The following is a 27,202-nucleotide window of genomic DNA, read 5'->3' as shown; positions in this document are numbered from 1 at the left end:
TCCTTTTAAAGTCTTATCTGAAATGCATGTACATGAAAACAAATGAAATACAGCTTTTTATAGTAGCAGAATAAAGTCTGACATATGGTGGGCTTGCATGTGAAGTCTGTCTAATTAAGGAGCTGTAATACAAAATTATACTTAAACTACTGTTTTATTTTCCTTTTCTACCTTCTCTTATGAATCTTGTTCAAACTTGAGTTTGAAACCTCTCTTAGTTGACTTGACTGTGGCAAATAATGCCAAAAGCTTCATGAGGAAGACAAGCAGTTCATAAAAGCCTTGCTTGTCTGGTTAACTTTGTTAGAACAGATATAGTTAATTCCAACTCCTTTTAGTGTTTAGGTGAGTATTGAATGCTAGAGGATCCTTTTCCTAAAGATAATCTCTGGAGGAATGTGTTTTCTAAATCCTTTCATAAAGGGAGTATGGAGAGTATGCACTTGACATAGCAGTAGGCTACAGGAAGGCAATAACAGAAATAGGTGCTGCTGCTATTGTTTTTTTTTTTTTGGATTCTAGTCTAGAATCTATATAGCTTGTCATGTGGAATTAATTTCTTTGCCTTCAGTGAAATGATCTTCAAAGATGTTGGTAGAATAAGCATGCAAACTCTACTTGGTAGTGACAGCAAAGTGTGGCTGTTTACAACCAGGCAATACCATGTTGCCTGAAAACATAGTGAATGCAAGACATAGACATAGGAAGTACGTAGGGCCTCTGACAAGCTTTTAGAAGCAACAAGGTGACATAAAATGAACTGCTTGTTTAAAACAAAGTCTTGGTAAAAGACTTTTTCTTGCTGGGAGTATTTTTGCACATTTTAATAGATAATAAAGGCTTCTTTGTCTTACATCATGTTCTTTGTCTTTGTTTAGTAACTACTTGGTTAATTTTCTCTCTTTTTTTCTTTAAGGTACTTTCCCCATTGATCTTACCAAAACACGTCTGCAGGTTCAAGGTCAAGTTAATGATGCCAAGTATAAAGAGATTCGTTACCGTGGAATGGTGCATGCACTAGTCAGAATATGCAGAGAAGAAGGATTGAAAGCCTTATACTCTGGGTAAAATTAACTACTTATAGTAATGGTTTATGAACAGTATATTTGTAAGTGTAAGGCTGTAGTGTGTGAGTTCTTGTGTTTCAGACTTACTTGGTTAACCTCAATTCATCTGGAATTTGAAAGCTCAAGCTTAGATTGCTTCAGTATTTGCTCTCTACAATAGTACTTCATTTTTAAAAAACTCAAACAGACCTACTTGGGGAAAAAAAAAAAGCGTGAAGTTATTCTATGCAATGCTGCTATGGTTGTTGCATCTCTCAGAAGAAAAGTTTAAGTAACCTCTGTATATAAATGGGCATGCTTTTCTTCAAAATATGCAAGATGGTGGGGAACAGATGTAATCTGCAGATTGAATTTCAGACAAGCTTGCCAGCTATTTTATAGATCACAAGTTCAGGCATGCTCTGATAGTAGCCCTTCAACAGTTCATTCATGTTCTTTCAGGCTTTATTTGGGAGGTGGGGGAAGGAGAGACAAACAACACCTCCCCCTCCCCCCCCAAAAAACAAACAAACAAACAAAAAACCACCAAAGCCCCAACAAACCCAAACAAAAAAACAATAACTTTTCTATAGTGATTTTAACTTGTTGATTTGAATGAACAAACCTTTCTCTGGTAGATGTCTTGTGTTCAGTCTTTCCTGCTCTTGAAAGTATTTGCTAATCAGTCTTTTGCAATTTTGAGCATGAATAACATCACTGCATGTTTTTACAGGATTGCACCTGCAATGCTACGCCAGGCTTCATATGGAACTATAAAAATAGGCACTTACCAGAGCTTAAAAAGAATGTTTGTTGAGCATCCAGAAGGTGAGTGGGTTTTTTTTTCAATTTAATTGACGACTATTTTGCTTGAAGCTGGTTGTTTCCACTTGGTATCTTACTGTAGAGGTTTGAACAAGTCTACTAAGACATTCTTTGTACCAATTGCAACGAAGTGAGTCAGCAAGGAGAACTTGTCAGAGCAGTTTTTAAGCCTTCTGTAACTGGCATTCTCTCTGGTTAAAGGAGGGGTGGCATCATCCTGCCCTGATGCATCTTAAGATTTATAAATCTGCAGCTAAACTCTTTTTGTTTATGGAATAGATGAAACCCTGATGATAAATGTTCTCTGTGGTGTTCTGTCGGGAGTAATTTCATCATCTATTGCCAACCCCACAGATGTCTTAAAGGTAATTACGCGTTATGTAGAGTTTGTCCTTAGTGTTTGTCCTCTCTTTGAGGAAATGCAGAAACTCCTGATGAATATGGTAATTTCTTGTTTTGTAATTCTATTTATTCTCATCTCTTAACCTTAAAAAAAAAAAAAAAAAAAAAAAATAAATAACATCCTGAATTCTTGAAACCACCTTCTGGTCCATAACAATTATTTGGACATATGGAGTGGGAAACTGATGGCTGGGGAGGTAACTGGATCCATATAACTTTTTCTGGGGATAAGAAGAGAATAATTTAAGAAATTTTTGCTACAGTGTTTGTGTGGAAGGCACACTGTATTTCATCTATACTTCTTGGTAACAACGTTATACTAGGATGTTTCTAGAGCTCAGAATAGATAAATATCAATTGAGAGGCAAGAGTTGAGCAAGTGCCACTTGTACTGATTCTTTAATCCTGTAGAAGGGCTTTGTAATCCAGTGTTCCATGGAAATAATGTTCCAGGATCAGTCATTTAAAGTGAACTGGTGAAACCATCACCTCTTTAAGAATCTGTTAGCTTAATTATAGTCAATGATCTCTCTTCCAGTTACTGAAAAGAGTTGATGTTATTTAACTTACAAAACTGTAGCATGTGACTTGCATGGCTGCCTCTAATGAAAAAAAAAAATACTCTTTCTGTTCTTCTAGAACTACTAGAAACTTAATCCTTCATAGGGTTAGTGTGGTTGTGTAGAGGCATTTCAAATAGCTTCTATTTCAAGTGTGGCTTCAGTTAGTTGTTTCCCAAAATTATGTTCATGTACCAACTTGCTTGTCAGCAGACTTAGATTTGGTAGTTATCAAGGCAGGTTCCCAAGGATAGTCTCAGAAATCCATGAAGACATTGGTTCTTGCTAGCTGAAACCTTAATCTTTTTAACCTTTCATTTTAACATGTTCCTGTGAGAACTCAAAGGACATCCTGCAGAACCCATCTGTCAGTCTAATCTAAATGAAATAGTGTACAAGTACAGAAATAGAAGTGACTTAATGCAGTTAAAAACTATACCACATACTTGTTCAAAATTAGCAGCTGCATTTGGAGAGTTAAGGCACTTCCACCATGGTTATGATAATGTCAGCTGTTAATTTATATTCAAAGAGAAATTGACTTTACTAAAAATATTGTAATCTAAAATGTTATTAAAATGATATTAAAGTTTTATCTATTGTATGTTTGAAAAGTATGTATTTTCTAATTTTGTCTTCAAATGAACCTCAGATCAGAATGCAAGCCCAAGGTAGTGTGATTCAAGGAGGAATGATGGGCAACTTCATACAGATCTACCAAAAGGAAGGCACGAAAGGATTATGGAAGGCAAGTTTTTTGAACTATATCCTACACTTGAAGTACATTTTCTTGATTAACTGAATTTAATGTACTTGTAGAGCATTCTCAGCCAAAATATGGAGAAATCAGTAGCTAATATGTATGTAGCTTGTCATTACTACTTCACTGCTGGTGTCTTGGAACATTTTGACAAAGGGTTACTGCTGGTATTGTTCAAGAATTAGCCACATCTTGAAAAAGGGGAGACAGATGGAGGCTTAAATTAGGATGACTGGCTCTAGGACTAACTCAACAACCCTGGTGAGAGACCTCTATCTGTATGCTGTGTTCTTTATAGAACATATGCTAATGAACATTTGTAAGCAAATGTACTAGTGAACATCTCCTCTAGCTCAGGAATTCTTGTACTCAGTCTTGCTGGTTGTCTTTTATGCCAATTAGTGACTGGATGACAACCAAGAATGGACAGTTGCTTTAAAACAACTGTAAAATATAATGTTTTTCTGTTAGTGTGCTTTTCTCTGCAAAGCTTATTCATTCTCCATTTTTCTGTTTATCTTCTTTACTTAGTCGGTTTTTCAGCTAGCAGCAAGGGGAGCCGGTATCACATTGTTGAGGGTTTAGCTGACTGTTGATGCAAGGATTCTTAGCTTAAGCGGAGGTGGAGTAGCATAAAGGTACTGGAATTGCAGTTTAATGTAGAAAAGTGGTTTATCTGTTAACTTGAATATCATTTTTTGGAGCACATACATTCAAAACTTGTATTGATTAGTAGCCTCATTTGAATTAACAATGTTCTTAATGCATTTATGGTGTATTCCTTTGTATTATAAAAGTGAGGATTTTTCTAATGGTGCGCAAAAGTTAATTTTAAACTTCAACTATATCCGTTCTTTTGCCAGGGAGTATCACTGACAGCACAGAGAGCTGCTGTTGTTGTTGGTGTGGAGCTGCCAGTGTATGATCTTACCAAGAAGCATATAATTATGTCTGGGTTTATGGGAGACACAGTATATACTCACTTTCTGTAAGTTTGTATAACTAACTGCTTGCATAGCTCATAATTGGTTAGTTCTTGTTACGGGGGATGAATCCTTTTTTTTCCCGTTGTCAGTCTATATGTAAATATACTTCTGATGTGTTTATACTTTTTAATGCAATAGCATCCCAAATGGTAGCATGTATCATGGGAGCTAATTTTATTTAGGATTTGGATTTTGGTTTGTGTATGATCTGAATCATTCAGCTTTGCAAACTGAGAGGAGAGCTCCAAACAAATATTTGCTCTTCTCAGAGGCACAAATATCTGTATGTAAGGGCTGTATATAAAATCTTGAAAATGATGCATTAAAGTAAATGAAAACTATTTTTTAACACTTATTAACTGATGTAATTTTAACTAAAAGCATTAAGTACTCATTACTGCATGTTTTCTGGGAAGGGGAAATTCTTGTGCATCTTGAAATGTGGTAGGTCAGTTTTCATTAAACCTTTCTTTCATTAGCTCAAGTTTTACTTGTGGGTTAGTTGGAGCCCTTGCATCTAACCCAATTGATGTTGTGAGAACACGCATGATGAATCAAAGAGGCCAACAACATGGGGGACACTCAAACTACAAGGGTACTTTGGATTGCTTGTTACAAGTAAGTAGTTCATGTGCCAACATTAGTAGAAACTAGTGCCATCCAGCAACAGTTTTGGTGTAGAACTCAAAATTTTTCTAAATTTCCCCAGAAATTAATCCAAGTAACTTCAATATGCTTTTTGACCCAATGCTCAAGAGGACTATACTACCGATAATGCACCTGATGTTAAAAATGTCTGCTATTTTGACAGAAAGGCAGGCAGGAAGTTAGTATGCACTGCAGGCACCTAGTTTCTTTTGGTGCTTGGATGAGGAGATGAAGTCTCTTGGCATCTGTGTCTTTCTTAACTTTATATGATGTTAGATATTGATAGGAAATGATAATTTCATAGGCCAGTACTTGAAGAACAACATCTTTGGTGGCAGATGGTTTTCTCTGTTGCTTACTGTGTGATAGAAAGCCTAGCACAGCCAAAGGCAATGTCAGTCTTTGATTTTGATAATTTTGACTGGGTTTCTTAAATCCTTAAATTGGGTTATGAGGTATGAGCATAATGGCATTTACAGAGTAGACAGGAAACTACTGGTGCCCGAACTGTTCATGGAACAGTCCAGTTTGTGTAACAGTCTAAGTTACACTGTCCAGTGCAATTTTGAAGTCCATAAAGCAAACTGAAAAATTTCAAGGTGGTGCCTGATGTGAGCTGCAGGTTTACATACAGCACTCTGCAAGGTTTTTTTTTTTTTTGGGGGGGGGGGGGGGGGAAGTCCAGGAGTGAAATTTGGATGAAACTGGGATGGGTACTGAATGACTGCATCTTTACCTGCCAGGTAATGCTGCAGTCATTACTAATCTTGGCATTGTGTAGTGAAATGTTTCTTGGTCCCATCATAAATCATGTTTAAGTCAAGGTTACAGCACTAAGCCATCCCCTTGTCTGGTGCAGAATCCTGTTAGATTAGATGCTGTCTAGATTTTTCAGTAATAAATGCCCTCTGCCACACACACACCACACAGCAAGAACACACTTAAATATCTAAGTTGTTTGTTTGTTTTTTCTACAGACATGGAAGAATGAAGGCTTTTTTGCTCTATATAAAGGGTTTTGGCCAAACTGGTTAAGACTTGGTCCTTGGAATATCATTGTATCCTTTTCAAAGTTGTGCAGATCTGCTAAGGCAGCCATGCAATGGCAAGTATTGACAGTTTCACAGAATGCTCAGTGTAGAAAGTAGCATGTCAGCACAAATATTCCTGTTTTATGAATGGAAAATTATGCAGTTGACAATTTTCTTAGTCACTGCTGGTCAGATTGAATTATTGATTCACACAGAGTGAATATTAGAATGTGATCTTGCAAAATACTTTTCAGTTCCTCCAATTTCATACCTATCCATTTCTGTAGTTTGGAGCCTTGTTTTAAATAAATTTGAGCAGATGGGTTAGGATTGGGAGCTATTTCCAGAACTGGAGAAAGTATTCGCAGTTAGCCGTGAAATCTTTGTTTATTTTAGTCTCACATTATTTTTGTTTTGTTTCAAGAGCCAGCTGATCAGAGCCCTGGAAGTGGATTGGTAGTGTTTTTTACTGTGAGCAAACCCTACTTTAGCCTGTCAAAGCTAAGTGAGTAAAGATGCTAAGGGATTTCACAGTATTCTCCTGTCTCCACAGTCTTGTTTAAGATCCTGAGGAATAGCAATGGGAATGTAATTGACATAACCAGCTTAAAGCAAGTTTAATTGTTCTGCCTAGTACTGAACAACAAAAATGGCCAACCAGCAGCATGACACAGGAGGGAAGAAACAGTGGAACAAAGTTTCACACAGATACAGCTGTACTTCAGTTGTGAAGTGAGAATTTTGCACTGTGTGAACAGGAAACAGTTTTCCTTAATCAGCTGCTCCAGTTCTTTCTGACATATGAACAGCTGAAGAAATTAGACTTATGACATGTTGAATTGTGTACTGAACTCTGTTAACATACTGTTTGTTTTTAGAACAACTTGTAAGTTGTCTTGAGTATTTGCTCTTTATTGTCTGAGATGCTGGCCAAAGGAAGAGGTCACTACAAGACTGTGAATGAGAACAACCTGGAAGTGACTTCATGGCAAACTGGCTCTGGTAACAATGGCTCACTCGTGTCACTCAGTGGATGATGTGCAACGTTTTCTAGACTGAACCAAACATGGTGGAATACCTCTGTCAACTCGTTAAGCGTTCTTAAGATCTGTAATGCAGCTTAATGCTGTTCGTGCTCAGATGCACAGTGTTTTATAAGAGGCAAAGAACAATCTCTCTGTAAAGGAAGACGGGTAGTACCAAGGAGATGGGCTTTCCCTGTTTCAGAAGTGTATCCAATTTGACTGCAATAGTTTATAGCTTCTCATTAACTGGGAAGTGTCACAAGACATCTTTGCAGGCTTTCAGTTCAGCAAAACAGCTGCTGCAATACAAAATCTGTTCGTTTTAGAGCTTTCCTGTGTTCTAATTCCATGGATGTCTGCATAATCTGCTGGAAATAATCCAGCTTAATTTGAAAGTGTGGTTGTTACAGTTGTCAGTTTTGCATAGCCTGAAGAAAGTTTGTGGTTTGTTTTTTTTTACCCCTCAATGTATGATTCTTGATTTTTTTTTTTTTTTTTAAGCATAAATGATTTGAACAAGTCCATGCTCCTCTGCCTATCCTGCAGAGAAACTTTCCGTGCTTCTTCCACTGTTGGAAAGAACTCCTAGTAATGGTTACTGGCTGTCTTGTATCATCTGAAAGATGCTAGTTTTACACTTTACAGTTCAAGGTGTGTCATGTAGGTGCCTGTGTGAAAAGAACCAAAGCCCTCCAAAGGTAACTGTGCCTTGTTTAAAAAGATACCCAAACCCAGAACTACTGAGCACTTTCATGTAGGAAACAGGCACAAGTTGCTCTTACATGCGAGTAAACATTTTATGTAGAAATGAACCACAACTTCCTTTAAAGCATTACCCTTGGACTTAACTGTGTATCAAAACTTCAGGGCCATTAACTAAACTGTAATGTCAAGGTTCTTCTTACAAATATTGCTGTTGAATTCCCAGACAGGAAACATGTGAGATGCAGGTCACACAGTGGTTCTGCTGTGTCCACAGATGGGCAAAGCTGGATGCAGACCTTTGGATTTCGGTGGCATTGTGTTAATCTCTCAAACGCTTTTGCTTAATCATACATTCCACTTAAAGAAATTTCATTGCGATTTCAAAATTACTATAATCACTTAAAATTACTAATTTTGAATTCACAAAGGGATTTTTAAATGCACAAGGCACTTTCTTTCCCGAAGGCACAATGTTTTTCTTTGTATATCGGTGTGCATATGTGCACTGTTTGTTTGTTTCTATGCTTTAATAGAAATATTTGTAAAGATTTTTGTACACTATGTAAAATGAGTGTATGTTTTACACTTTTAAGCTTATTAAAAGTTTTAAAATCATGTCTGGAACAGATCAATCAGCTTGGTTTTATGTAACAGCGAAAATGTGTTTATTACACTTGTAAGCAAAGTGGATTTCTGGAGTTCATGTGTAGTAACACAGGTCTGATGAATGCAGCTCTGAGGGGATGAGGAACCTGCCACTTTGGAGTAACACTGCACCAGCTACTGTGTGGGGAAGTTGGAGAGGAACAGATAGACAAGATGGCCTGAAATTACCTAGTAAGCAACAAAGTCATCAAAACAGCAACATGGGAGTTCAGGACCTCAGCTGAGGTGACTGCAGCAGTGAATACCTCACACTGCTTCCAAGCTCTTTAATTCAGACATGCCATATATATATTTTGAATATATAAGGATAAAAGATTTAAGATAACAAAAACTATCAGCAAGTCAAAGATAAGGGTATTCTCAAAGTAAAGAGTGAAATCTGCAGCAGGTTCTGGGGCATTATGGAAAAAGCAGCTGAGCTTAGTGGGTGATGCTGCAGAAAAAATTAAAACCATTTTGCTAATTGAGGAAGCTGAGTGATGACATAGAAAAGGAACAGTTGCTCCCTGCCGTGTTTCAGGGCCAGGCAAGTGCTAGAGCTCACACACCGGGGAGGAGCAGAGACAAGGGGGGGGCGGGACTAGGGACCAACGAGCCAACGGTGGTTTGTCACCAGGGTCATGGCAAATGTGATGGCAATAGGTGCTCCTGGACTTCACTTACCTGTGTCAGGAGGACGTCAGGTGTCACGTCGGGTTAAACTAGATCAAAAACACTGTTGTGAAAGTGTGGGGTTTTTTTTGTTATTGACACAAATGTTTTGCTGTGGTTGAATTTGGGACAGAGCTGCAGCCCAGAAGGAGCAAGGGGCTGGCTGCGGGGTGGGGGGTGGCCCGGTGCCATCACCACGGTTGTCTTTGCACTCCCTGCCTCCGCCGCCTCCAGAGGAGGCTTCGGGGAATGGAGGGGGCGAGCCCGCTGCCAGCCCCGGCTTTTCTCCAGGCTGCCCGGCGGTGTCCCCGGGCGCGGAGCGGGGACGCGGCGGGGCTGGCTCTGTCCGAGGGATCCCGCACGGTGGCCGCCTGCGCTCCTCCCCGCCGCACGGGGGCGCTAATCCAACCAGCCCCCGTTCTCCCCGCTTCCGCTCCTCGCTGACGCACTTCTCCTCCCCACCAATGACGCTGCTGCCACGCGACGCGGGGCGGCTTGCGCTGTGCCTCCCCCGGAAGCGCCGCCGTGCTCTTCAGCGTTCCGTTCCTCCCCGCTCCCCCCGGTCCGGCCCGGCCGCCCGCCCGCAGCTGCCACAGCATGGCGGAGCCACCGCCCGCCGAGCTGGCGGGCAGGGAGCTGCGGGACCGCCTCAGCCTGTGGGACCGCCGCCCGCAGCCCACCGCGCCGCTCAGCGACCGCCAGACCGACTCGGTGCTGGAGCTGAAAGCGGCGGCCGAGAACCTGCCGGTGCCGCCCGAGGTGAGGCGGCGGCGCTGCCCGGACCGCAGGGAGGGAGGGCGGGCGGGCGAGAGAGAGGCGCCGCGGTGCCACGTCGCCGGGAGGCAGGGGGTGGCGGCCCGGCCCGGCCCGGCCAGCTGTGGCCTGCGGGGCCGCCGCCCTCCCAGTGCTCACAGGGTTTGCGCTCCAGAGGGGGCTCGGGCCGGCGGCGCCCTGTCCCCTGCGCTGCGCTCACAGCCGCCTGCCCAGCCCGGCACCCCGTTTCGCCTCCCCCGAGAGGGCTCGCTCGTCCCTCAGCCTTCCCGAGGCGGCTCAGGCCGCGGTACCGCCTGTCCCGGCTGGCGAGGGTTTGTGGGCAGCCGAGGCTGCTGCACTCTTAAAATCCGCGGGGCTTTCACTGGCTGTCCCTCCTACTTCTCTCAGTTCATTAGAGTTTGTCCTCTTAAAACTGAGAGTTGTAGTCGTGGAGCTACGTGGTTTAGGTCCTCTTAATTAGATCCTGGTCAGCTCATAGCTGCTCGCACTAATGTTAGTTCCTGGTACAACTCACAGATCATTCAACGAGGTGTATGAAGCCAGAAATAGTGGTAAAAAGCCTAATAAATTGTCATTACCATGGAAGATATGGTCTCCCACCCAGTTATAAGACATCAAACTCTTGACAAGACGATTATTTATGAATGCTTCCTTGTCTGCAAAGGGGAGGGGAACAAAAAGTTTGCATTCCATAACTGTGCTTTTCATGAGAGGTTTTGTATTTGAACAGGATGGTAGCATGAGATACAGTGTCCTAAAATCAACGAAGTTCCTCTTAGCAAGCATCTGAAAGGTCAAAATAAGAAAGGGGAGGGAATGAAGCAACTCCTTTCTGAAATGCACCTGTTGCATTTCATGCTTCCTGGTTTCTTTTTTTTTTTGTGTGTGTAAGCTGAATGCCACTCTATTAAAGTAAATACTGGCAGGCATCCAAAATTATTGTAGAAGGAAGTGCTGCTATCGAAGGATCTTCCTATGGATCTAAACCAGCTTTGCAACAAGGCAGGTACCATATTTGCCAGTCAGGACAATGGGGTTGCCGAGACATTGAGGACTTCAGCTGGTCATGGCTCCCGTTGCAGTGGATTGCGACGGTGGCATCTCAGCTGTTCTGAAAAAGGAAGCTCTGGTAGACTCATCTTTTCCTCAGTAGTCACGAGAGGAAACCCTGATTCCCCAGCAAGGGCCCTGACTGTTTTGGGAAGATATGTAGAAGTTGGAACAAAAAAGTTCAATCTGTGCTTTCTCAGATATCTGAGAGAACAGATACCGACAGTTCATTCTTTGCCAGACTAATATTACAAGGCAATGAATATTGTCCTGAGTGAGTAATTTTCTAGAGGGACACCAGTTTATTTTGAAGTAGTATTTTCTGTTTTTATGGTACTGATGTTCTTATCAATAGAAAATATACTGTGCTTATCAAGTGAATTAAAAAAGGTATTATGGTGATGAAGAGTATATAATCATATTTGTTTTCTTGAATTAATTTGTTTTGTATGAGCTAATTAATATTCTCCAGTCATACTTGAATACAGCTTCTCTCAAGTTACTTTTTTCTGTATTTTTGTTGCTTAAGAAAAATATGGCCAGTAATTCCCATCCTTTTCTTGTAAAAAAGCTTTCCTTTTTAGCTTGCCTTCTTCATTGAAAAGCATTTGAGAAAGTATGAAACACTATTTCCTGAATAAACTCTGGCAGTGTTAAGGCTTGAGTTTTCTCTAAATACCTGGCAAAAAAATCTGACAATTCCTGTGCAGTGGTGCTGCCATGTAGTGTAGACAATACTGGTGTTTATTTCTGCTTCTTCATGTGTTCTGAATTCTTATATTCTCAGATAACTTTTCTAGTGCATTTCTCTGAGTACAGAAACAGTTAAATTGGAAATTAAATTAAGCTCATCAGTATGTCAGGTACATGTACATTCAGTTTCTGTTCTTACACAAATGTGTACTTATATAAAAAACTGTATGATATTTTCTGACTCTAACAAAAATATAGGTGTTCCTTAATATGTAGATGTTGTAGTTGTTGGTGTGTTATCATATTGACGGTAAAATGTCCATTGTATTTGTATCTTCAAAAGCAGATGCCTGTAATTTTCTCAGGTTGATGCTTTGGATTGTGTTATTGTAGTTGACCTGAATATACTAATTATTAGTAAGTTGTCTAACTAAAGTTTTGTGGGATTTTTTTGAGCAGCTGCCAATTGAAGATCTGTGCAGCCTAACGTCCCAGTCACTAAGTGTTATGCTGACAGCTGCGGTGCCAGAATCCACAGAGGATGTCCTCCTGAAAGGATTTGCTACCCTGGGGATGGAGGATGAAAGAATTGAAACAGCCCAGCAGGTAAGTGGCGCTGAGTAAACTCCAAGTTGGAGTAATGTTCTTCAGAGAATTCTGTGAGTTTCTATGTCTTTTGCCTGGCTTTCGGTGAGTGCGTTAAAATTTTTGGGGCATTTTCCAGATGCGTGAAGAAACTTGGGGGAAAAAAAATCATTGAAGTCTTAGCTCTTAAGTGACAGATCCTTTTCTCATTTCGGGTGGAGTCTTATGTGAGAGTAAGGCACCCCTTCAGTAAGGTGGCATTGCTCATAGTATAGAATGTCATGCCCCCTCTCCTCCTTTTTAATGTGACAACCTTGTTCTTGTGCAAATAAAAACAGATGAAATTCAGTCTTTCCCATTTTAATTTAGTGGAGGAATGGAATATTTCAGTTGGAAGGCACCTAAAATGAACAGCTATAGTTTGTTTCCTCGATTAATAATTTAGTTCTGAAACATCTCTTTTTAACAAAAGCTCATCTTAATTTCATAATCTGATTTTTTTTTTTTTTATTGATTGCATGTGATATCTGTGTTTTTCACACTATGAAATCTCTTGTAGTTCTTCTCCTGGTTTGCTCAGGTACAAACACAGATGGATCAAGATGAAGGTGCCAAGTACAGGTACGTGTTCTCCCTTGGTTCCTTTCACTGTAAGCATGCTAAACCTGGAAGGACTTCATCTTGTCCTTGTAATGTTATTGTGCATTTGGATTCAGCTTGTGAGGAATGAGGGAATGTGTTAGAACAGCTGCAGCTTTCCGCGGCAGTGTGCCCCTCTCCTATCCCAAAGGCTATTGCACTTGTTGCAGGGCAGTTAAAAGGGACACAGATTTCATTCTGAACTGCACAGTATAGTAAGAAAGATTGAATTAATTTTTGTCTTATAGACAGGGCTGTAGACAAAGGCAGTCTGGGAGTTTTTATATGCCTTTTCAACTGCTGCTGCTATTGAAATGGCATCCTTTGAGGGTGAGACTGTGTAAGCAGATGTGGCTGCTGGTCATTTCTTCTGTCACCATTTGGCTCACCAGCGACTGCGGCTGTGACTTTGTATCCGCATTCCCTGCATTCCGTGACACTTTGCTCAGCTCCGGTTTTGAGACTTGGCATTCTCATCTATTTTTGTCTGACTTCTCCATCACGTCCAGGAGAACCCTTTCCCACTGCCTTTCCCAGTTAGCCCTGAAGAGTCTGAAGTACAGCTGAACAGCTTAGACAAATCTGCTGATGGCTTTTATGGAAACTGGCTTATGTCTTGAGGCTTTACAAACTTGCCCTTGGCCACAGAGAGATGCTGCTGTATTCCCCTCTAATGTTTTTCTCTGCTTTTCTTTGGTATGCCTCTTCCCCTGTTGCTCTCACATTTGAGGATGTGACAGTTCTAAAAGGAGAGGTTTAGGCATATACTAAGCCCGTGCTCAGATCATTAAGAACCTAAGAAGAGCAGCATCCTGGCACTTTGTCAGCTGACATGTTCATAATAGCGCACACAGTTACTTAAGTGTGCCATGGATGCAGAGTGGTTTGTAGGGTGGCCAATGTGGAACTGATTGCAGGAGGCCAGAGGAGAAGGAGGAAAACGAGGAAGTTCTTTGCCTGTTGTACACTGAAAGGTTGCACACAACTGCAGAGGATTATGATTTTACTTGCTGCTTTTTGTGTAGTAAAGCAGAGCTCAAAAGTTTTAGCTGACATCCAAGAGTAACTAATTTTAAGTGATGTTTTAGTTAAGCTGAATGCTTGACATATGTTCAGTGATCATTTATGAGCCTTAGAGAAACTGAATCTGTTGCTTTTAAGCTTCTTAAAATACTCACAGTAAATCTTGAATCCTCTGGATAATTTCAACTACTTTAGGAGAGTAAAAGTAATTTCTAAATGGAAGCTGAAAATTGTATGGAAGAGACCCAAAGGCATGTAGAATTTGGCTGCTAACAGTAGCCTGCAGTAGTTGCCATGTTTGTGTTGTGCATTTAGACAGTATTTGCATGCTCTAGACCACGGGTGTCAAACTCATTTTCACCGAGGGCCACATCAGCCTCACGGTTGCCTTCAAAGGGCTGAATGTAATTTTAGGACTGTATAAATGTAGGAGTAGTTAGGAGTAGCCCCTGGTGAAAATGAGTTTGACGCCCCGGCTCTGTGGTGCATGCTGTTACTTTTTGGGTAGGCTTGCGATGAGGAGTGTCGGGTAAGTGGAGTTACTGCAGTCGCCATTCCAAGCCCTTTAACTCTGTTATTTCTGCAGGTCACGAAACACCTGTTTATTGTGCACTCCTGCTTGGTGCGAGTGGTCTTTTATTCCTGGAGAGGGAAAGCTGATGGCAGTGTCCATGCAGGCAGCTGAATTTGCAGATATGGAAAGTGAAATTTTACTTCTGTTATCTGTCGATTCTCTTTTTCTAGACAGATGAGGGATTACTTGTCTGGGTTTCAGGAGCAATGTGATGCTATCTTGAATGATGTGAATAGTGCCCTTCAACACTTGGAGTCGCTGCAAAAACAGTATCTTTTTGTGTCCACGAAGACAGGAACGCTGCATGAGGCCTGTGAACAACTTTTGAAAGAGCAGGTAATTTTTAATAGAAGCATTACTGGAAATTCCTAAGGTACCATAAATGAAAGTTTATTTTTGTTAGGCTGGGAAAACTTGTGAGCTGTGGTGACGATCGCACCATTTGGTTCGGGACCTCATTTTTGGTGTGTTTCTCTTGCAGTTAGGGTGTCAGGTTCTGCACAGTATAATGTTTAATTTGTGTTGATGTGCACTTTCATCAGGATAGCTGGCTGAGCAGATCTTTTGAACTGTTGTCTAACAAGTGCAAGCTTTATTGAAATTAATAATTGACATCACTTATGGAAGTATTTTGATCTGGTTATTGTAAAAAGAAAGTGGTTTTTTTTTTAAGTTAAGAGATTATTTCCCAGATACTTTCTTTCTCCTCATGAGCTGTTCCAACAGTGGTATAATGAATATGACTTTTTAGCATGACTGTATAAGGGAGAACTGTTAAAGGCTCCAACCCCCAAATACAGTATTTCTACAGTTCTCTGTAATACTGATGGCAGCACTGCTATTTGTGTGCAATAGTATCTGTGGAATACTGTAGAATATATGTTTTTAAGTAGACTGTTGAGAGTAATGTGTCTTTTGCTGGTAAGAGAGAGCAAGAGAGCATTGCTGCATTTGCACCTTTTGTTGTACTTGGTTGCGAGTTATCTAGAACTAGTTAACACTGCTGTGTGCTGAGAACTGAAAGGGAGGCTGAATGATTTTTTGTGTGTGTATAAAAATATATATATTTAAACTACTTTCTAGGTTGCTGATTTTCTTTTATTTATTGATTTTTAACAGTCAGAACTTGTTGACCTGGCTGAAAACATCCAGCAGAAACTTTCTTATTTTAATGAGCTGGAAAACATCAATACAGTAAGTATTATTTCAATAATAGTCTTAGAAAATGAAAGTGTACCAATCTTTTGAACTCTGTTGCCAATGCTAAGTTACTCAGGTTCCTTACAATGATGCTTTGTCTTGTTTTCCAAAGAAATTGAATTCCCCAACACTATCTGTGAACAGTGAAGGATTCATTCCCATGCTGGCTAAGCTTGATGATTGTATTGCATATATTTCATCTCACGTAAGTAATTCTGTGTTGTTTTTAGTGAAATCTTTATAGTTTCAAAGCTATGTATTCATACTGGTTTTGTGGTGTGTTTTTTTTTTTTTTTTTCTGTAAAATGTTCTCTGCCAGGTAGAGTAAGAAAGCAAAGATGAGGGTTTATAAACTTAAGAAACTCTCACTGAGTATACTTAATATTCTGCTTTATTTTTATCAAATGCTTTAGTTTGTACTAACTAGCATTTCTAGCTAGTAAAAGAGTATTTTAAGTTTTGATAAATTTTCGACTCTCTTATTGTTTGTATTTAAAATGGATTTTTTTATTTCTTTCAGCCAAATTTTAAAGACTATCCTGTATATTTGATTAAGTTTAAACAATGCCTTTCCAAAGCTATGCACCTTATCAAGACATACACTGTGAATACACTACAGAACCTCACAAGCCAGTTAATGAAAAGGGTAAGGTGAATCAGTGGTAACTCGAGCTGTACTGAAATGTCTGTTATAACAGTATGCAGTTTTCTTCTCTTTTTTTTTTGAAGGTGGGAGGTGTCAGGAGTTTTGTGTGAAAACAGGTCAATCCTGTACCGTTTGTGTAGACTGTGCAAGTTTCAGTCGAATCTGACAGAGTAGGGAATACTTGGAGAATAAATACGGGAGCTTTATGTCGTAGGGCGAAAAATGTTAAAGCACAATAACTCTGAATTCATGATGTGACTCTTTCAGTATTATATTCCAGGGAGTATTTTTGAGTGTTCTTGCTCATCTAAATATTTCTTTTTGATTAATCTGCGCTGCTTGGTGAAGCTGCAGAGAATAACTGTGGCAGGTTCCTACTGGTTTTGGCAGTATCTTTTGGTTAGTTTCAAAGTGTTGTCGGTGACGTTAGAGAGTCACAGGGAAGAGTTAGGTCTTTTACTCCTCATTCTGGTGGGATTTAGGTATAAAGGTGAGTAGGGAGTTTTTCTGATCTCATTAAAATGTTTATCATCTCGTGCTGCAATATTTGGGCAGCGGAGAGGGGAATGTCTCTTTCTACACATTTTCTTTCTCCAGTTAGTTGTTGTATGCCTTGTGCTCAGTCTGCTTGCAGTCACACTTGGTGTCATGAGAGATAACCAGTGAAATTGTCAGTTCTCAATTCTAGCATCTTTCAGACATAAAGAAGTCTTGGTTAAGGGTCATTGAACATTTTTTGTATTTGGTACAATAGTACTTTTTATTTTGAATAAGTATTGTATCTTGGTTTGATGTCAATGGACTGCCATGACCGAGCTGAATTCAGACAGAATTGACCATCTCTGATGGTAAGCATGTCTACAGAAAGAAGTGAAACCTCATTTCTGGATTGGAATTGCAGCTTAGCAGTTGAAGTCAGGTAGGTGACCTCTTTTAGGAGTCAGATGATGATGTTCTTCCCATCTACATGAGGGGTTTATGGATGTTTTGCATATTTCTATAAAACATAAAATGTCTGCTTCTGCTAGAAGTGCAGTACTGGGCCAGTGGTCTTGTGATCGAGCGTTGAGATGTCCTATTGGAAGACAAGAAGAGGTTTTGTCAGGACTGGAAAGGGGCTGATGAGATCTGGGTGTTCTTTGTTACTCCTCATGTGTGAGTGAGTGGGGATTTTGATCTGTGTTTGTAGGATGACCAGGTTGCTCACAGGGATCAAAGTAGGTGTGGAATGTGGAAGAGTTTTCCCGTCCCCACCATGTTTCAAGGGAAGGCCATCTCTGTCATCACTAGGGATAAGGGGAAGGAAACCTGATGGCTAAATTGTGTCTCTGCTCTGCTTTGTTAGTGCTAGAATTTGTCTAAGTTCAAGCTGTCTGCCTGGCTAAGCCAGGAAGCTGTGGGGGGAACCACCTCAAAACTTGACATTCCAGTTGAAGGTTGAATGTGAGCTGAAACTTGGCTTCTCCGCCCTGGGACTGGCAGATGAAAGGGAAATTTTGTTCCATATTAGTACTACAGATTAAGGAGCAGCAATCAGTACTACTGTGGTGGATCCAGAGAAAATTGTTGTCTCTGCTAGAGAATGCCGTGGTTATTGAAAATGTTACTTTTTCTGTAGAGACTGTTGCTTGAAACTTTTCTTTTGGGTTTCATTCTTCTGTCTGGCTTGTATCCAAGTTCTGAAACAAGTGTGTCTTTCTGGATGGAAAGTGGCGAAGAACATTTCCACTGGTAACGGAAACATGCAGAACCAATGCCCAGTTTTAGAGCCAAATTATCTCAGCCATTTAATACTAGAAGCCAAATATAGTATTTTCCTTTGTACCTAATTACTCATCTCTTCTTTCAGGATCCTTCAGCTGTGCCAAATTCTGACAATGCCTTCACACTTTTTTATGTAAAATTCAGAGCAGCTGCTCCCAAAGTCAGAGTAAGTAGACTGATAACTAACTGTTAAAAAGGAAGCTATAAAATGGGGTTTGAATTTATTAATAGCGTTAGTGCAAGGATTGCATTTTGTGCGAGTGTGAATGTCCAAAGATTGCACACTGTGTCCATGGAAAAATACTGCAAACTGTTTTCTGATTATCAGAGAAAAAAATCACTTCTGATAATACTTTTTTCTTTTTATTTGGTAGACTCTTATTGAACAAGTAGAGCAAAGATCTGAAAAAATGCCAGAGTGAGTACTTCTGCATAACTTATTTTCAACAATTTAAAGTTTTGATAAACTTTACTTTTGCTTAGATACTATTTAACGCATTAGTTATTTAAAATGTTTTAAAAATTGAAATTATGTATACTTGAAGAGGGTGTTAGAATGAATTTTATGCTTACAAGAAAATGAGCTTCAGGGGGCATTTACTGTTTTTAATTTCTTGGCTAGGTATCAACAAGTTCTCAATGAAATCCATCAATGTTACCTCGACCAGAGGGAGCTTCTGCTTGGTCCAAGTATTGCTAGCACTGTTACAGAATTAACCAGTCAGAACAACAGGGATCATTGTGCTTTGGTATGTAATGTAGTCATGTGTTGTGAGGTTTTTGTTGTATTTTGATCCTTCTTTCCCCAAGTAAAATGCGCTTATTTAATTCAGTTGTTTACATGCAGAGCTGTCACTTTTGTTTGTGGTTTTGAATCATTAAAATGTTACTAATATTTTTAAGTAATGCATATTTTGTGGAAAATTATTCTGCAAAAACACTGGGTATTTGCAAAAGCGTAAAACGTGGTTACTTAAATTTCACCAGAAACAAAAAGGGATGGAAGTTGCACAATGAGCTTTTATTTGCCTAATAATGTCTTTCCAGTCCTTAGTTTTATAGTTGATCTCAATAATAGTGAATTGCACAAAGCTTCAATTATAGCTGTAGTAGTAATGATAACAGCAACAACAATAATAATAATACAATATATGATATAATGATATATAATGATATCTGTAATACCTCCTGTGGTACTGATGCAGGGGAAATAATCTAGTGTTTGTATTTCTGTGAATACAGGTACGAAGTGGCTGTGCCTTTATGGTCCATGTATGCCAGGATGAACATCAGCTTTACAATGAGTTCTTCACAAAACCAACACCAAAACTGGAGTAGGTGGTACATGCTAGTTTTGCTTTATTGCACGTTGTATTTTCCGTACTGTGATATAGCAGACATTGTTACATGCAAATATTGAAGTGGTTGGTAAGAACTAGCAAGAAAAAAAAACCCTTATTCACTTTGTACCTCAGAATTGGATGTTTTGTTTTATTTTTTTCCAAGCAAAACTGATAGCTTAAGGTCTCCATGAATAATCTGAGTAATGTAAGTGCTTTGTACATGGTCTGAAAGAGATAAAGACACAGAATTGCTTTGACAGTAGCTGTAGAAGTTTACACTGCTACAGCTCTCGGCTGTTTTTGTACTACCTCTATGCCAAAAGTTTGCACAGTCAGTTTTAGAAGTGCTTTTCATTTGCTTAAGTGTAAAATTAAGCTGATGTACTCCAACCATTTTTCATCAAGGATTTAGTGAGCTGCCCCATGTGGCAGTATGTGGGCTGAATGGAAGGCAGGGTAGCAGACACCTAACAGTGACCATATCCAGAAGAGGGACAGGTTGTTGTCTTCACATGGTAATTGCATTTTAAAGTATTGTGAGTTTTTTACAACAGACCTGTAATATTAGAGCAGTTGAGTAGATTATTCTCCAAGTTGCTGGTATGTTTTAATAATGATATTTAATTTCGAAATTTGGGCACGTCATGTTCCCTTGCTATGAAGTTCATAAATGAAGTGTATTCCAATAAATATAACTGAGATGCTAGTTTTCAGTGTTGTATTGTCTTAAAATCAAGTGCAGCTTGAGTTGAATAGGAGTAACCTAGTAAAAATACTGCCCACTGCCCTCCTGTCCTCTAAAGCTGAAGGGAAATAAGCACATAAAGCCTCACTAGAAATAAGCCATAGTGCCAGAATAATAGCAGTCTTTCACTTCTCTCAGAAATTGAGGTCTCATGTGGGACATGCTCAGGATTTGAGGTGACCTAACTAAATTGGTTTAAGAACCAATTTAGCTATCTTAGTGCAAATCCTGAAATAAGCATCCCTGATGGAAATCAGTGTAAAATATTGTTCGGACAGAAATATTGTCACTATTGCTCTTTACACCAAGAATGAGAGTAGACTTCTGATTATTTTTGAATCTTGATGGAAAGTAGTTACCTCCTTTTTTAAGAACTTGTTCCCATTTTTGGCCTACATCTAAATAAAATATTTTGAGGAAACTGTTTCAAATAGTAACTACTTTATTAGGTACATAATAAAATAACTTCATTTTTTTCTGAAGTGCTGAGGTGCCCTGAGGATATGAGGTAGGTGTCTATGTATAGCGAAGAGTTTACCACAAATCTAGCAACAAGTAGAAATCTGAGGTTGAGTGTTGTATTTAATAGTAAGGTTGTTGAAACTTTCTCCTTTGTTTCTGCTTCTGACATTGAGAGTTACTGTTTTATCAAATTGCTTGCACAGTTGTAGAATACAACAGAAGAGAGAAATTGAAAATGTTTTTGTGAGCTTTTTTTGTCCACACTCTGAAAGGAGCTGAAGTGCTCTTGTCAGCTGCCATTCTTGAATTAGAAAAAAATACACAGTGCAATAAACTCAACAACCGTACCACACTGTAAATACTTAAATATTTTTAGTGTTTATATTTCCAAGTCTAACTGGGGAATTACTTTATTTTTCTGCTGCTGGCAACAACGTTAGTATTTAATCTGTGGTTAGTGAAGGGAGCATTGAGAATGGCAAAAATGTCTGACATTAATGCTGCTGGTGTCTTAACCAAGATATGCATCACTTTGAACAGGATGGAAAAAATAAATCAAAGGGGGATTTCTGATTTTGCATATTGCATTGATATTGTAACTTGAGTTAGATGGGAAGGTGTGCCCTGCAGCATTGGAAGTTGTTACAGAAAAGGTCGCCAAGCTTCTCCTCCTGTGTGCCTCTTTGTGTACTCCTGGTTCTAATTAACTATTGAGTATTTGGAATCAGATGAGTGTTTTCCCAAGGGGAAATTGAGGGTGTGATTCTGAGCTCAGCAGGAGCATTTCTTTACACAGAAGCCAGGTAAATTAGTTTGCAGTATTTTCCCTTTGTAACAGGCTGAGTTGTTGGCTGCTTTTTTGTTGTTGTTGTTGTTGCTTGATTAGTTGGTTGGGTTTTTTTGTACTTAAAAAAAATTAATTCAAAACTGTACCACCATTCAAGCAGTTGGTATCCTACTTCTCTTAAAAGACTTTGTAGGAAATTAGGGGTTCATGTTTTAAACAGTTGTTTCTTAAGTCTTCTATGATACCATGTTGCATTATTTTCCCATTCTATTTCTAAAAATCTTTGCCGTAAAATAATCTGCGTTTGTCATAAAAGTTTATTTTGGCATTTCAGGATCCTGAAAGTGTTTTGCTTTGTTTTATTTTTTTTCTTCATAGTGAACTCTTGGAGAAGCTGTGTCTTTCATTGTATGATGTCCTGAGGCCAATGATCATCCATGTCATTCACTTAGAGACCCTTTCTGAACTCTGCGGGATTCTCAAAAATGAGATGCTTGAAGATCATGTACAGAACAATGGTAACTCATGGATGGAATGTGATAGTTTTTAATTGTCTTCTTAACTGGTAAAGTTACTAATTTGCATAGACAAAATCCCTAGTGTTTGTTTGTTTTTTTTTTTTTTCTTTCTAATGGGTCTTAAACATGTCAAAGATGAGGTAAAGTTATTTTAAATAAATAATATTTTTTCACTTATAACAGAAAGGTCTGTATTTATGGGTCTGTGTATATCTTCATTTAAATTAATATACTGATATTATATAGTCCTGTTTTCTCTAGATTGTACAAATGCAAGCAGGCATCCACACAGTGTGTATACATGCGCCAGGATCGATTTAAATGAACTTTTAGAGTGATTGAATTGCTTCATTTGGCCCTGCTAGTGCATCATCCATGTAGAGCTTTCTGCATACATGATGATAAAACAAAGGAATGCAAACATATTTTTTTTCATTCTCCTTGATACAGTGTTTCCCAGACTAGAAATTATAATTTCAGCAGAGGAGTTATGTAGCTGGTAGAGATTTTTGAGTTTTGGAATTGTTCAGAGCTCATAGTGTTATAGTAGTGAGCTGTCCCTCAGGAAGAAAATCCAGTATCTCATTTCTTTAGTATGACCAATGTGTAATGGAATAATTTCATAGTCTTAACTTTGCACCATGTGATAAACAAAAGTCGTACTAGGTAGCTGGTGTATAACACAGCATAGCTCTTTGCCTCTGAAACTGGGCCAACATCATGAAGTATTACTCATTTTTCTGGAAGTAGAATTCTGACACCGTTGGAAATGAGGAAAAAAATGGTGACATAATCCTTTGGCTAATCTTAAGTGACTTTCTACTACTTAAACTCAGGCTGATACAAGAGTTCTTAAGTTGGATGTGAACTGCTCTGGATCATCTCTTGTGGTGGGCAGGTAGATGAGTGAGCTTGTCAGCTCCTGACAGTTTTACTGTGGTCATTGACTGTGACAGAACCAAAGCACGTTGGTTTGGTGTCCAGGCAGAAATACCACTCAGACCTATCCGAGTCTCAAATAATCAGAGTGCTTAATTCTAATGTAGCGTTTGATGTTAGCAGTGTAAGATCTCATTTTCACAATCTAATGAGAATTTAGGGAGCTGAAGCAACTGCAATACACAGTTCAGTAATTCTTTGTTTGTCACAAATTTGCCTGCCCCTGTTCCAAAATGTAGTTTGACTTCATCTGCAGCAAGCCAGTTTTATGGTGGTTCTATATGTGATCCTTCAAACTTTTGTGGTATAAACTTGTTTTATAATTAAATCTGTGCTTTTTTTTTTTTTTAAATCTTTGTCAGCTGAACAACTGGGTGCATTTGCAGCTGGCGTCAAGCAGATGTTAGAAGATGTACAAGAACGTCTTGTCTATAGAACGCATATTTACATTCAGACTGATATCACAGGCTACAAGCCTGCTCCGGGCGATCTTGCGTATCCTGACAAGTTGGAAATGATGGAGGTAGAGTGTCAGCTTTTTTATTGTCCTTGATTGCTTTTCTTTTTAAATGCAGCTTATACAATTGTGCAGTATAGTGCTTGGCAGATGGGGTTTTCAGGTTCTTAGGTGTATTTAGTGTGACTGGCACTATCAAATTTGTACCTGCTGATCAAATTATGACCGTAAACCAGATATCAGAGAACACTTTATGTCAAACTTCATAAAATTGGCAATAGTTCTCACAGTTAAAAGTTTTGTCTCAACTTGAAGCTTCTAAATTTTCTCTCCTAACAGTAGATTTTTATTTACTTTCATAAGCAATAGGTATTACCTAGTGTATTTTCTAGTTGAGCTGGAGTTGAAGAAAAGCTTTAGCCAGGCACAGTTAGCTGCAAGTTTGTTTTCAGAATTACCCATCAACTAGTGTTTGATACCCATATGTGTGCCATGCTTAGACAGTGTGGGCGGAGTCTTGCTTGTACTTTTAGATAATTTAATGTTGGCAGTGGTTTCCAGTAGCCTTTTTCAAGTTCTTACCAGTATTAGCTGTTTTTGTAGTCATTCCAAGCCTTCTCAGTCAATGTTCCTGTTGAAAGGAATCAAACTAATTCTACTTACTTTAAAGGTTAATACAATATTGATGAAAGTTTTCAGAATGAAAACATTCACAGGAATAAAAAAGTGCCCTATTAAAGACTTTAAATTATTTTTTTCCTAGAGCAAACTGCATTTGATATGCAACTGAAAGGTAGCATTGCATGGAAGGGAGTAAGCATAATAAAGATCCCCCCCCCCGCCAAATAACTATTGCCATTCACTTTATAATGAGAGGCTGAAGCAGTCAAAGGATTGAGTTGACTAAGAACCGAAATTCCAACATGGACTGGCAAGATCCAGATTTTATTGTTCTATTTTGCTTTCTGTCTATCTACCGGAATAGCTGGTGGTGCTTAGAAAATTGTAGGACTTATTTGCAGCCGACCAGTTGGTAGAGAAGCTGTTGTTTGACTTTAGAATTAGAGCATTACTTATATAAAATGCAGAAACTTTATAGTTATATAAATATGTACATATGTTGCTGTGGGCTGGAAGAAGTTAACATTGTATAACTGTACCTTATTGTGTTCAGTTCTTGCCTGTAAACAGGCAAAACACTGAGAGAAACTTCTTAGTACTGAACTCACATTGCTATAATCTTCTCTTTATACATGTCTAAAGTTTTTATTGTGTTACAGTTTATACTTTTGTGATTATAAGGGACATTCACAGGCATTTAGGAAAGCATTTACAAATCCTGAAGCTAGTGACTTTGTAGAATACTTGTCCTTCATACTGGAAGTTTAAGGACTAATAAGTTTTTGAAGAAAAAGCAAAAATAGTAATTGAGAAGCTCACAACACAACATGCAGCTAAATGGGATCCCTCCATTCAGAACAACTAGTGATCAGAAGTTTTACCAGTATAACTGTTAGGAGTTTGTTTGAGATTTTTTTGCTAAAATTGTGTGAATAGAACTGGATAAAAAATTGATTGTAAGAACTTTTAATGTTAGTTATAACTTCTATAGGCAAGCAATGCAGATACTTAGTCTATACAAGGCTTGATTTTCTGACTATGGCCATTCAGTTAGGAAGGAGAGAGTTTTACAGCTCATTCTAAATCAAGAAATTACGCTGCTCTTCATATGTCTTTGTAAGACTCCAGTTTTTACCTGGTTTGGGATTCATTTTGCTACTCTATTGCTTTTAAAGCTCAAAACCTTGCTAGTTAGAGAGACATTCAGTCTGAGTAAATGAATTATTAAAATGTTAAAAGCACAGAACAGAAATATTTCTGGTGCGGTTCTGCTCAAATATTAATGCAGTTCTTTGCCCATTCTTGCTGCCTCTTGTTGCTTTGAAGCTGACCAAGTAGTGAAAGAGGTTGAAATGTTGAGTAATGTTAGGGGAAAGCTTTTTGTTGAACACCTGCAGGGAATAAACTAGAGAGGACTTTGAGGCCCTCTGCACATATAATTTATAGGCATAAAGCCATCACAAAAATTATCTGTGTAAAACCCAAGTGAGTATTGAATTGGGTTCCCATATTCTGAACTTATCTTTCTAGGTGGCTTCACTGGTCATTGTTCAGAGATCAGTAAAAAAAGGCAAAATGGAAAGAGTAGTGCTTTACACAGTTCTGGGTAATACTTGTGCATCTTAAATTGATATTGAAATGTTTCTGCTACTGTTTTGGAAACATCTGTCTTGATTTCTTTTAATATCTTTGAAACACTGGACAGCTGAGTGTGGCTGTGTCCTTTTGCAATGCTTTTCTCTGTTGTAATCAAAACAACATAATGCTGCTCAAATTAAGGAAAACAAACAAAAATTTTGTGGTATATCTTCCTCTGCAGCAAATTGCACAGAGTTTAAAAGAGGAACAGAAGAAGCTGCCGTCTGAAGCTTCATTTTCAGATGTCCGGCTAGAAGATCCTGAGTCCTGCAGCTTAGTTAAATCTGGTATGAAATATATCTCATGTTGTCAAATTGATGCATAAAACTCATGGAAAATGAGCATTAACTTGAACCATCAGTGAGAAACTTGCATGTATCTTAAAGGGTTATGTTTCTAGAGAAATTCGTAAGAGATTTTGAGAAGTGAGCTTTGTCTCAGAGTTCTTAATAACTTTTTATTTTTTTAGAATGAGAAACAAATAGATTTTGTTCTTTTTGTGGCATTTCTTTGTGCTTTCAGTGCAATCCGTTCTGCGAAGCAACTGTTTTAGTAGCTGACAGCATCTCTTGTACTTTGTATAAAACGGAGCTTGTGTATTCTCTACTGCAAAGTAGCCCTACCATTGAGATGTGTACTTGTGTTTGTTAACTGTACTAAGATGAGAAGTGTGGTTTGGTGTGTCAGGCACATCTCTTAAATGAATACTCTGAGCTCCTAGGAGTGTCTTTGTGCGTGCCTTTACCTAAGAAAGCAACTTCTTCCTTTGAATATGTTTCCACTTACTGAAACCAGTTAGTAATTTAAAGCTGTTTACAGTAATTCAGAATATAGTCCTTGACTTCTTAAATACGTGATCCATGTGCCTGTAAATTGCAGTGCACTGGAAGCAAATTCCATGAAATGTGACTATTTTGATGATAGTCATTTGCCCTTCAAATTTTCGTCTAAGGTCCATGAAAAATTTCTCCTTTTATTTTATCATTGTTTGTAATGGCACAGTGTTATTTTTCCCAGTGACACCTTTCCCAGCTCTTTGTTAGTTATTTCTTATATTCTTTCTCACTACCTGGTAGTTTCTTGTTTTCGACTTGCAAGGCCTGCAAAGGTCTCTCTGGCTGTTTCTAGCTGGACTCCACAAATCCCATTGAGAGTGGAGTTTGTCTTGCCTCAAGCCAGGTGTGTGGCATTCACAAGTCCTGTAAATCCCACATGCATTCAGGAGATGGAATGAATCCCTATGGTGTAATTTGAAGATAAATGCCTGAGATAATTGGGATTATTGGCCCTTCATAGGTGCCTCTCTCCCATTTCAGTGCCCCAGAAGTAGCTGAAGTGACTAACAAGTAGCCCAGGAACCTCAAGCTGATGACTGAGATCTTACAGGCCTTCTAATTACTGTGACAATAAGTTTACTGTTGCAAAAGGCAGAAAGATAT

General features: G+C 38.9%; 2 protein-coding genes across 3 annotated transcripts in view; both read left to right on the top strand.

Moving 5' to 3' along the window:
• Positions 1-8,603, top strand: part of SLC25A30 (solute carrier family 25 member 30) — a 35,956-nt gene extending 27,353 nt beyond the window's left edge. For both annotated transcript variants that reach the window (XM_071805643.1, XM_071805640.1), the window contains 8 exons: positions 917-1,064; positions 1,780-1,874; positions 2,151-2,236; positions 3,486-3,581; positions 4,457-4,581; positions 5,059-5,197; positions 6,205-6,285; positions 7,047-8,603. In XM_071805643.1, coding sequence (XP_071661744.1) covers positions 917-1,064; positions 1,780-1,874; positions 2,151-2,236; positions 3,486-3,581; positions 4,457-4,581; positions 5,059-5,197; positions 6,205-6,285; positions 7,047-7,088 — 812 coding nt within the window. In that variant the 3' untranslated portion in view covers positions 7,089-8,603. The remainder of the gene's footprint in view (positions 1-916; positions 1,065-1,779; positions 1,875-2,150; positions 2,237-3,485; positions 3,582-4,456; positions 4,582-5,058; positions 5,198-6,204; positions 6,286-7,046) is intronic.
• Positions 8,604-9,554: 951 nt separating this feature from the next.
• The window catches only part of COG3 (component of oligomeric golgi complex 3), a 32,289-nt gene continuing 14,641 nt past the window's right edge, over positions 9,555-27,202 (top strand). Inside the window, 16 exon segments of the mRNA XM_065856797.2 lie at positions 9,555-9,657; positions 9,660-9,880; positions 9,882-10,064; positions 12,282-12,428; positions 12,967-13,028; positions 14,814-14,979; positions 15,763-15,837; positions 15,956-16,048; positions 16,364-16,489; positions 18,339-18,419; positions 18,628-18,671; positions 18,876-19,002; positions 19,496-19,587; positions 21,969-22,108; positions 23,410-23,570; positions 25,945-26,050. Of these exon segments, the coding sequence (XP_065712869.2) occupies positions 9,555-9,657; positions 9,660-9,880; positions 9,882-10,064; positions 12,282-12,428; positions 12,967-13,028; positions 14,814-14,979; positions 15,763-15,837; positions 15,956-16,048; positions 16,364-16,489; positions 18,339-18,419; positions 18,628-18,671; positions 18,876-19,002; positions 19,496-19,587; positions 21,969-22,108; positions 23,410-23,570; positions 25,945-26,050 (1,927 nt within the window).

Source organism: Patagioenas fasciata, chromosome 1 (assembly GCF_037038585.1).
Source record: "Patagioenas fasciata isolate bPatFas1 chromosome 1, bPatFas1.hap1, whole genome shotgun sequence".
Taxonomy (NCBI): Eukaryota; Metazoa; Chordata; class Aves; order Columbiformes; family Columbidae; genus Patagioenas; species Patagioenas fasciata.
This window is presented reverse-complemented; position numbering and strand designations above follow the sequence as displayed.